The 12,407-nt window shown below is 36.0% G+C and overlaps 1 protein-coding gene across 1 annotated transcript in view; it reads left to right on the forward strand.

Moving 5' to 3' along the window:
* LOC129574455 (steroid receptor seven-up, isoforms B/C) overlaps positions 1-8,773 on the forward strand; it is a 64,620-nt gene extending 55,847 nt beyond the window's left edge. The window contains exons 4-5 of the mRNA XM_055456519.1: positions 5,830-5,987; positions 6,142-8,773. Coding sequence (XP_055312494.1) covers positions 5,830-5,987; positions 6,142-6,258 — 275 coding nt within the window. The 3' untranslated portion in view covers positions 6,259-8,773. The remainder of the gene's footprint in view (positions 1-5,829; positions 5,988-6,141) is intronic.
* The last annotated feature ends 3,634 nt before the right edge of the window (positions 8,774-12,407 follow it).

Here is a 12,407-nt window from a genome sequence, read left to right on the forward strand (position 1 = left end):
TGGAGACAATTAACTACTTCTCAGCCCATATATATATACATTTTGTGCGACGAAAAATTGGGGTGATCAAAATCGTAGATAACACTGATGACTCTTTCTCTCTCTATCTCCACGTTGTATTCTTGATGCATTGCGCGCGACCACTTCTTCTACGATACTCGCCTTTGTTTTGATTCTTCGCATCGATTTAATGCATTGTCACTTTTCACTTGTTTATATAATAACAATTGAGACTGAGATATTTTTTTCGTTCTCTCTCTCTCTCTCTCGCTTGTCATTGTTTTGTATAAATAATATTCGTTTTTTTTTCGCTTCATCCAGCCTCACTTCATTGTTGAATAAAAACAAAGTCACAGCAGATTATCGGTCACGACCCTCATTCGAAATTGCTCTGGTTTGAATAAATACAAATGTGTTCAAACACAATTAACTTTTGAACGATGAACGAAGGAAAAAAAACGAGAAATAATTCCTTTAAATAAAGACAATTAACTTTTATTACAATGGAGGGCTCCCCTTTGGAGTGTTGTGTTCTTTCTTCATCTTTTTCGTTTGTCTGGTTCGGAAGAATTATTTGTGCACATTTTTTTTTCGAAAATTTTGTTATAATGTCTGTTCTTTTCAGAGTACGAAAAAAAATTGTGTGTTATATTTTGGGTAAAGAGTCGAATTGATTGTTATCGAGCTTTGATGAACCTACAAAGTGATTACTAATTCGACATTAACCGTGCTCAACCTTTTGATCTCATAATAATTTTGTTGAATCGTGCATATTCATCGACCGAATATATCAGCATCAATGCGAACACAACAGCCCAATGCCAGGGGAAACCAAAGCAATCACGAATATTAAGACATATTTTTTGTGCACTTAGAAATTCATAAAAAAATGCCTGCCATTTAAAATCCCCTTTTTTTTCAATTCAGTTTTCGCTTTGTTTTATTCCCTCTTCTTGTTGCTTGTGGTTGCTTTTGAAGGAGAAACAGAAAAATTGTGACTTGTTCTGTTTGTGTGTCAGCAATTATTTTCTGTGTCACTGTTCAAAGTCGCTATTGATTGTGTGTGTACCAATTGTTTAAGACCTCAACGAGTAAGACAGACAAAAAAGCGATGAAGAATGCAATCTTCGATGATGACAACAAAAAACACACACAAAAACTGTATGAATTTGTAAAAAAAAAACCATGTACAATGCGCACGAGACAAAGTCAAACAGCATGAATGGTGCATGTTTATTGAATATTTTCGCCCATCATGTATATTAACCAAACAGATGCTACCGTTTGGTTGTTGTTGCTGCGGTACATTCATTGAGTACAAAACAGCAACAACGGTTTGCATTGCATTTCATCTGTGTGTCTGTAGTACACACATTACGCAATAACAAATGCAAGTGATGACTTGACAAGTGTCACACAAATGAAATACATTTCGTTGGAAGAAGGAAAAAAAACACCGACAGACGCAAAAGACGAAGGGAAAAAAATCGAAAACTTTGGCATTTGCATTTTGTGTAGCCGCTTGATTTGCATTCGATGTTTTCCAATCTCTCGAAATGCCAAACTGATAAAGAAGCATGTTGTTTGGAAAAGAGACGGGGAACAAAAACACAAACCATATCCACATCATGTTGGAAAAGTATCGTGTCAAATTTGCACAAATCAAACCCTATATTTGTGGTGCGATGACTTTTGCGCTTATCCCGTTAACGAGATCTCTTGCATATCGTTGCTTGTTTATTCATCGCATAAGCCACCACTTCGGCTGCCATTTCGAAAAAACGAGGGTGCGACTCTCTTCATTCACATCAACATCGAAGGGGGCGAATAAATGAGCGAATGGCTTGCGGTGTGTATTTGTGGTTGACCATAGATTTGTGCTCGAACCGACTTTGGATAAATTATCAGGCTTCACAGTTGTAAAAAGGGTGACATTAAAACGGACACAAATCCGCATTTTGTGCACGGCAATTAGACCAGAAACATCGTTTCGGATGGTCACCTCTTTTGTTTCGACTGATATTTGACCATGGATGGTGGATTCTTCCCTTTAATTAAATTATTAATTCCAACAAATGATTGAAAATTCCACATCAAAATGGGCCAATGATATGACAAGTGAAATTAAAGCAAATAAATTTTAAGTTACAATTTGTAACATGCAAAATTGCCCCGACTCCAGAGTAAAAATATTACGGTTCTTATAAACTTTTCAACGCATTCCCCGAATTCTTTATCAGTGTGGATTCATTCTTTGAATTTATTTCGCATCCAGTCGAAAGAGATCAAGACCGAAAAATACGGTTGGTTCGTTGCTCATTTCATCCCCGAAGAATAAATTGTGTGTTTGTGTGTACACAGGCAGCGAGCGAATCTTCGACTATCATTTTGGTCGTGTGCTCGGCTTTGGTTTTATTGTTGTCTCTCGACGCTCCGATGTGTTGAGCTGTTTGTTGTTTTTTTTTTGTCACCATCGCCCAAAAATGGCTGTGAAAATAAAATAAGCGGAGCCAGGGAGTGTGAGAGAAAAATAAAAGCGTAAAAAGCAAACGGAAAACAAATGAAATAAAATTTACATGAGACTTGGCTCCAGCGATAACATTGAGTACGTAAATTTTGTGCTAAAACACTGATAATAATAAGAATAATAACATCGTCGATTTGGTAAATATATGCGAAAAAGCGTATTTTTCGCCACCGACAAAAAACTCTTAAATTTTTACAATCGCACACGCCACAAATAAGTCGAACGTCGACGATGTTGAGGCGGCAGCGATGGTGACGTCGACAAGGAGAGAGAAAGAGAGAGCGAGAGGAAAAAACGAGCACACACTCCCCAAAAAGACAAGAGATAGATTTGTAGTGATGATTGTGCCATGCGATAGTCATAATAAAGAGCTTGAATTCGGTTTAGAGGAAAAATAAGTCATTTACGATTGTGCTTATACTTCACTTTACTCTCCATTCAATTGCAAATCCTTTTGTGTACACAAATCAGTTCTTCGGTTCAATTGCTGTCGTTTGTTTTTTTTTGTTCCTTCTCTCGGTCGCATCTTCGTTCTGGGTTGTGAGCGAGCGAGCGAGCGCGCGTCACCGAACATTTTATGCATCCGTCTAATGATAATGACTTCAAGATAACGCGAAAAGAACTTAAGAATGACATATCGAAGTCATTTTGGATACACAAAGTGCCGACACCTAATACCGGCGGTAAATTTTTGTGGCAACGAATGGAAAAAGGGGTTAACATTTTCGAAATCACATCACCGAAATGAAACACACCAAGCTGCAGCATAGAAGAAAGAACGAAAGAAAAAACACACAAACCAAGCTATAAAATTTCTTGTAATCAGATCGGAGAATTTGAATGTGGCTTCTTACGCCCTTTCACATAAATTGGCTGGATTTACAGCGACTATCGTTTTGCAAACGAAGTGCATCGACTGGAAATAGCTCATTTAACAAATTGGCGAATTTCAAGCAATCCCCAGCATCATGCATTTGGAATTTCGTCTCGGTTCACTCAAATCGAGACTTGAAAACCATTTTGACTCTTCTTGTATATTGTCCAAATACTGACTCTGCTGCAATATTAAACTGGCAGAAAGTCGACCGTACAACGTTGCAAACAGGACGGAAATTAAAATTTACATATGTATTGACATCAATTTAAAGAACTTGTCTCCCTTTCCATGTTCATCACAATTGTTTATAATTTAATTTTCCATCCTCCGGCCAAACCATATTCGACGGATATCACTTCCATTTAATTTGGTGACATTTAAATATGGAAATCGACACTTGCTTGTCTGGTCACAAGTTTTTCGACCCATGTCTAAAATACGGAAATTTTTCCACCCATATTTGGCAACATATTCACCGAAAAGCAGCTAAAAGCGGTTAACATTTGCAGCGCGGAGTGGTTTTGATTCGAAAAGTGTCCATCAAACTTCTATCAAAATAAATTTTATACTAAAATTTAGTTAGAATATTCACAACCCTTTGTATGTAGTTCCCACATATCTATCTCCTTCTCAATCATCTCAGCTCACAGCGCCTGAAATGAGTACATCCAAAAATTATGCCGAAGTATATGTACGATAACATTTTTGCGAAAATATTCTATATTCAATCAATAAGCCTGTCAAAATGGAAATACAATAAATTCGATAATAAACAGGAAATCCTTTTGCCAAAGTCGATCGTGTGACTCGATGAATAAGTCGAGCCACATTTTCTGATATGATTGACACTTTTTCGAGTGTGCTATCTTGACTTCTTACGGGTTGACAAAAGAAATATGAATAAAATCAAATTTATTATTGAGAGGCACTTCACAGTAGATTCACTTTTAAAATAAGTGAATTTAAATTTTATCGGAAGAGATAACACATGTTAAACAAATATTGAATTTCAATTGTGGCTCGGCTGGCCGAAATGGAAACTATGTAGTTCAGTCGAATGTGGCATTCTAAGTTGCTCCAATTGTGGTCGAATGCTATGGCCTGAATATACAAAGGGTGCTGTTGCTATTGTATTTTTTTTATTCATTTGAATATACATTTGCTACGCGTCAAGGGTTACAAATACACAGTGTATGTTCGGTTCGAGCCTTCAAGATATGCCAAAATTCAAAGTGCAAAATCTATTCGTCGCATGGAAAAACTTCTCCGCGCATTTTTTGGCCATGAACTTCTGAGCGAGAGAGGGAAAGTGTAAAAGTATTACATCTGGCTTTTCTCGTTTGTATTCCGTCAACACATCACTCAAAATTGTCACCGTACACACGTTCCCAACGAAACAGATGACACATTTTTTCTCCTCATTCTCTCTCTCTCTCTCCGGCTCATTCGATTGACATTTTTCGAAAATTAAAATATAACTGAATGTCGAAGAAAACAATAGTGTCAAGGGAAGAAAGAGGAGATAGCACACTTTTGTGTACACTGTACAGCCCATGGATGGAGATTACATCAGACATTTTTGTTACGTTTTTGAATGATTGTACAAAAATGACGTGTGTTTGACTGTTTGCATTCATTGTCACTCACATCATATCTGTGTACGACTCTGTGTCCTATTCAGACGGTTGCGTTGGCTCATTTCCGTTTTAAAATGACAGAAAAAAAAGACTGTACAAAACGAAAAAAAACCTAGCTTAAGGTAATCAGTGTGAGTCAAACATTGACAACACCAGAAATGATAGAGAGAGAATATGGAAAATCTCAGCCACGAGTCGTTAATCTCATGTCATTAATTCCCGTCGCAACGACGAGCACACAAAAAAAGGAAACACAATCTAATAACTACGCAATGTAATTTACATTGCTTTCCATAATTCCACATAATGCCGTAGCATCAATTAATTCCGCAGTCTGATGAAAATCCACTTCAATCGCACGCGCAAAACGGAAATGACCAATAAAACAACAGTTGCGTTTTAATTCACTCATGTTCCGCGTCGTCATAACAAAAATAACGCGCACATAAATGCCAACGATGCAATCCGAACGAACAATTAATGTGGACCGTGAAAAATGTTACCCAATTACATTAGGCACTTTTTTTTATCAAGTCACATCGTGAATGCTTTCAATGAATGTCGCGACAAATGCATTAAAATCATTTCAACCACTCATAAATTCATATATTTGATTAACATACTTTGGGATGGAGATGGAAAAACGGATAAAAAAGAGTTACTTTTCTCTGGAAAAATCATAAACTAACATCATTGACATAACCGAATTTTTTATTGATTATAAAATCATCACAATTTTCAATAAAATCTAAAGGAGAGTGTTTTTTGTTGCTTTGTTTCACCCTTAGATGCGTGTGGTCTGTCGGATATTGCACATATCGAATCACTGCAAGAGAAATCACAGTGCGCTCTGGAAGAATACTGCCGTACTCAATATCCAAATCAGCCGACCCGCTTTGGGAAGCTCTTGTTGCGGTTGCCGTCACTGCGAACCGTCTCATCACAAGTAAGTCTCGCTTCGTTTCTTTTCCTTTCCTTTTTTCCAATGTAAAACAGTTGATTGTTGTTCGTTCCACAAGTATTTTCAATGTCAATTTTTGGTTACAATTCAAACGCATTAAATCATTTGCATTCATTCTATCATTCGATTCTCGGTTTAGGTTATCGAGCAGCTATTCTTTGTTCGTTTGGTGGGTAAAACGCCGATTGAAACGCTGATCCGTGACATGTTGTTATCTGGAAACAGTTTTTCATGGCCATATTTATCATCGATGTGACATACGATGTGGCGATCATTGACTACAACTTGATCATCAATGGGGCCATCGTTGGCTCCATTCCCGACATACTACTCAACCGCGGCTAATTCATTGGATCAATCGTCAACATTCTCTATGTCATCTGCATCGCATCACATCTCTACACCGAATTATACAACTCAAGATCATATTCCACTCGCACACGACAGAACGCACGAGAGCAACAGCAGCAGCGTAAGCACTGAAACATCAACCACAGCGGCGCACACAATCATCTAAACTCGATGAGGTGATTCACTTCGATTTGCACGATTATTCGTTATTTTTTTCTTTTGTAAATAATATTTTTTTGTTTCGATGCAAACATAAAATCACACAATGGCTTCTGGTGTCTAAATAAAGTAGAATCTTATTTCGTCTGGAGCCATTCGATCGGCAAATATGTATGTGTTGAACACACACGAAAACCGATGTGATTGCGCTCCAGCGACTTTATCACGCTGGTCATTTGCAATATTTTCTCCTTTCAAATCAAAATTGTTTTCTTTTTTATATTTTTCTTTTGCTCTGCTCGTCGAATTTTTCTATTTGATTGTAATTTAATCCATTAAATTTAGATAAATTAAGGGTTCACCTACAAGAAAGAAAAAAACACACACATCTATTATATATATACGCAGAATATTGATTCATATTATAGGAACTTTTAATATATTCTATGCATTACATATTTAAAGTTTAACATTATCAGTCTTAAAAAAAATGAAAAGAAATGAAATCAGTTGAGGTTTTGAGCGGGCGTGTGACTTTTTTCCGGATTGTGAGGAGGGTGTAACATTGCTTTGTTCAATGAGGTGGGGCACTCAAATCGATACACATCGACAATTTCATATACGATTTTCCACAACTCGAGAAATTCATTTCAAAAGTTGACGTAAAATTTCAATTCATTTGGTATTGAAGAAATCACATTTTCTGATTATATGCAAATGTAATTCTCAAATTTCTATCATTTTGACCATTCATCTTGGTTGACGTTTGATCCAAGTTGAAAATTTGGACTGAACCAATTTTAATTTGAGTTAAGCAACCGACATTACATCATAATGCACTTCCATTGCCGAATTTGAGTTGGATTCAAACACACTCCGAAGAAAATCCCATGCTCGCTCAAAAACTATCAACTATTCCTAAACCTAGAAAATGAAAAAAGAAAATCAACAAAAAAATTGTGTAATTTTAAATGTTTGTTATACCAAATAGTAATTTAATCAAAGTAAAAAGAGAAAAAAAATCAAACGAAATTCTATACGTTAAACAAAAAATCTAGACATGATTAAATCAAACACATTAGCATAAAGTTTTAGCTACAAATAAGAGAATGTTAGGAATATCGACACAAAAAAAATGATCATGTAGCAGCTGCAAATGCAGCGCAGCACCCGCAGCAGAAAAGGAAGCAAAAGTGGGAGAGCAGTGTGCGTAGACAAGTTTAGTATTGTTCAAAGATGTAGCGATTAAGGAGAGGAGAAATTTTGAAGATATTTATTTGCTTGGACCCAATTTTGACCGATGGCAATATTTATGTAACGTAAATGTGAAACTGTAGCGAGGATCACAAATTTGTTGAACAAAGCAGCGAAAAAAGCACACATACAAACCGAGAAATAATTCGGTTAGCCTCATTTCAATGTCTCCATTTCCTTGTTTTTGTACAAAATAGACCCAATATCACTATCTCTCTCTCTCTCTGACTAAATTAACTATAAATGATAAGAAACTTATTTAAATTGATATCGCTGATTTGTCATATATCGCCAAATGAGCAAAACGAAGAAGAAAAACCCAACAATTTCAAGTAATAGCAAGCCCAGTTTGGAAGTATCCAATATTGTTAGTGAATAAAATGTAAAAAAAAAAACAATTGCAATATGGAATAAAATTCATTGTATATCATGCGCAAAATGAGCGTTTTAACTATTATACTCTATATGAACATTTTTGGCGTATTTAAGGTGAAACCAGAAGAAAAAGAACACAAATATTGATTGTGTTCGCATGGTTAAGTGAGAGACGAAATTGTATAAGCTAAAGGAAATGAGGAAACGAGTGGCGAAAAATTCCGATTGGCACAGTTTACTTATTGTAATAGATTGTCGGCGTTTTTTTTTTCTTGCCTCAAAGAATGCGATTTTGCACAAATGCGCAGAATCTCATGCCAAAACCCAACCAAATTCGATAAGTGTTCGTTAGAAAAAAGAAGAAGAAGACACACGTTCAACGAATGTACGATCTATGAACTGACACAAACAGACAGACACCCACACAATTTTATGCAGCAATAAATTATACATGGATTACACTGTAGAGAATTATTATTATTGATAAAAACAATTTAAATTGCTATTTAATGATGATGATAAAAGATTACGATATATTTAAAACAAAGCAAAAAATTAATTGCAACCCGATTTTCTGTCGACAAATTTCACTAAAAATAAACAAATAAAACGATTAATGGATTTGAAAAAAAGAGAGCTGTGACTGTGGTTTTGATTGCACATTTAATTGTTCTAGGCGTGATGAATGAGGCGGTCGTACGTCGTTCGGTGAGTGATTATTAGGAGCATGAATTTATGAAGGTAAGTCGGAGTAGAGACCGAAAAAAATGTCATTAATGTGCAGTGTGCGGTGTGCAGCAGTGCGAATTTTAGTAATCAAATAATAATTCACGTTTTCGGCCCAATTAATTTCGTATGAAATTGCAAGCACCAAGCAGCGAAAGCCATCAAGAACATCTTCTGCCAATTTGGTGCGCCTCTTGATTTTCTTCACAACTCATAAATTTTCTTCGTCACCACTAAATCACTCTTAATTGCTCTGTTCCAACATGTGCTCGCGTCTTAAATCGCTGAATAATTATCATGAAAATGCCGAAGACACCGATTCCGATTGCCGTTTAAATGGTTTTTGTAGGGTTGCAGCAGAAAAAAAAACAATTGTGCTCTTTAAAAATAGCACCGTTTTGCAATAAAATGTTGCAACTGCAAATTGAAATCGAAACGGTGTTCGAGTGTAAACGATGATGAATTGGTCTGCATACTTTGCGGGTTTTTTTCTGCCTTCTTTCTGCCGTGCATTTTATTTATTGCATCGATTTCGAATGCCGTTTACATAGTACGTTCACCGAATAAAATCCCCATTCACAGTGCCTCCCCGACTGCATCATCATCATCATCATAACTGCAATGTGTGGTGGCGATGCGCTCTGGGTAATCGTGATCCAAACAATGAGTGCATAAATAAAACAGTTGACAAAATAATTATACTGTGGAAATAATCGAAATTTATGTGTGACGACTAGCGAAAACGCACAATCAATTTGGTTTGGAGAATAAATGGGACGGCTTTTGCAGTGGAGTTAAAGGTCAACCACTAAATATGCAAACATTCGACGACCTATGCAAATCAGCTCCAATTTCTTCGATCATGTCATTCGACCGAGTAAAATAAAATTGATGAAAAATTTGCCCGGTAAAATCGATGGAATTCATATCTTAGCCCAATGCAATTTTCTTATTGAATTCGCAACACATAAATCATTTTTATTGTATCCCACGAATGCATTCCCTTGACTGCTGTCGCATTGCCCAAGTTTCAACGGGTGTCAACTGCATAAATCAGTGCATTGAATTCCATGTGACAATCAGCTACAAATGATAGGTAAAACACGTTTCCGATAGCCAATTTCCATGTAGAAATTCGGTATAACGGTACAAAGCGTATGTCTAACCAATATTCAGTTATTTATTCGAGGTGAGGTCACGTTGCACATGGCAATAAATATAAATATTGTCGTCAGTAGTTTAGTTAAACTGCTGGATAAAACAAAAACACATCCGAAATTATGTGGCCATTGACAAAAAGCAGCTTCCTCATCTATGCAAATCCTAAATTTTCCGACCGGGGCAGAACTATTCGAATAATAATAATTGCAAACAAAAGCGAATTCATCGGATTGGCGAGCGAAAACATCATTTGTCAGCTTTGGACGGCAGATACAATTAGATAATTTGGGTCATTTTGCCATTTGTCTCGGGAAAAACTATCATTAGGATAACGATTAACAATTGTAGCATAGACGAAATTCAAATTCGGTTACAAAATACAATATTTGACTGTCTGTTTTCCTGTTTGTCGACAATGTGTAACATTTCGTACACAAATGCGAATATATTTCACAGACACCAATTTTAATTAATTAATTGTCCATGTCGATTTTGATTAATCGAATCGTGTTCACATTGACCAATTCCACCAATGATAATGCATCGTTTTGTTATGCCATGACTCCGATTCCGCCAAAGGAGAAGCGTTCATCATTTATCGTCGACTGAAAGCAATTGTCTCGATTTTATTCAAAGAATAACCATTGAAAATGCTTTCACTTCTTTGTTGTTTCATGCAATTTCTCCATCGAACGATTATGTTTCAAAGAACAAAACACAACGAACCCTTCGAATAGATGTCCACCAGACATTTTCCTTTCATTCGGTTCAAGCTAGATCTGAAAATAGATTTGAATTTGTCAGTATGTTTGCTGTGATAAATGATGTATTTTTCATGTGATGGGTTCGATTTTTGTTTGAGTAAAGATTTAATGGCCATTTAAAGGCGTCAAATTATCGATTAAATCGGTTTGGAATTTTGTGAGTCTTGAGAAGAAATCTCAGGCCTGAGAATTTGAGCATAAAATATTCATATTTAATTTTGGAACCAATTGGATTATTCATTGACTTTGATTTCTATTTTTTTCATGAATTTCCAACAAAACCCGATTTTCCGAAGAAGAAAAACACAATGATACCCAGTAAAAAGCGATTAACTCATCGTATGATGAAAATATGGTTACTTTTATCAGCAGTCAAAGAAAAACACGTTTCACTGAAGGAAGCAAAGCTGAATATCCTTCGATTTTATTTTCCCACTGAGACAAAACGTGTGTTCCCCGATAAAACAATGTGCAAAGATATTAATCACATGACGTATTTTTTTTGGCACAAACATTAATCATAACAATTTTGATGGCAAACTATTGTGTCCGAACATATAATCAAAGTGTGATGTTTGACCGTTCATAAAAAGTCAGTATGGGCCGATAAAAAAGTCAAAATGGCAATTGACGTCTTTTATCCTCCTCGACTATTAAAGTGTGGTATATTCATTTGGCGCATGAGTCACACCAAATTGTACCGGAGCAAATAAGAAGTGAGGATGAGAATCAGGACAAACTCACTAGAGAGTAGTGGAAAAAAAAATGCTCAAACTTTATCGATTTAGATGAGCTATTTACACGTTCACACTAGAAAAAGAAGCAAGTGTCTTTATCGACATTCATAAAAAAAAGCAGTCGCATTGCGCACACACTCCCGTTCAGTAGAATTTCGATATGAATGTTCATAAATTTCTCCACAGTCACTTTATGATGAATCGGTGTTTGATGATCGCATATACTCGATAGACCTGGTCCAGCTAAAAATACGAGGCAAATGGTTCTTTTTCTATTTTTACGCCCGTAGTGGAGAGGATTGAAATAAAAAAATCGAACACGACACACACCGAGATGATTATTGATGAGGTGCATGAAAAAGGTCAATAATGGAAGAGAAATGGTCTTCGAGATAGTTTTTCAATTTTTTTCTCCACTTCTTTTCGGTTTTATTTTGACCATTCTTGTGGGCCAACTTTTTTTCTCTTTAATTCTTATGTCATTTTTTATTAATCATTCGACCGACCCATTTATTTGATAGACACACACTCCTTGAACCCATTTCGCACATGACATCAGATGAGTTTTTTATTCTTCGTCAAAAACAAACTAATAACTAGCTTAAAAAATGATTCTATTTTTAAGTATTTCCAGTTTGATTCAAACAATTCCAATTTCAGCCCTCATTTTTGTAAAGTAAGGGGACGATGCACAATTATTCTTTCCACGCGCAATTCATCGTTCTTACTGAATGTTCGAAAATGTTTGAAATCTGCGCTTTCTACGCCGTTTTGCCATTGAAATAACGCTCTTCATTGACTCTGATGCAACAATTCGATCTTTTTCACCAATAGAAAGTGTATGCATCTCGTTGTTTGTTTATTTGATTAGTACAAGA

Source organism: Sitodiplosis mosellana, unplaced genomic scaffold (genome assembly GCF_009176505.1).
Source record: "Sitodiplosis mosellana isolate CC-2019 unplaced genomic scaffold, AAFC_SMos_1.0 Smas_scaffold_1, whole genome shotgun sequence".
NCBI classification, from domain to species: domain Eukaryota; kingdom Metazoa; phylum Arthropoda; class Insecta; order Diptera; family Cecidomyiidae; genus Sitodiplosis; species Sitodiplosis mosellana.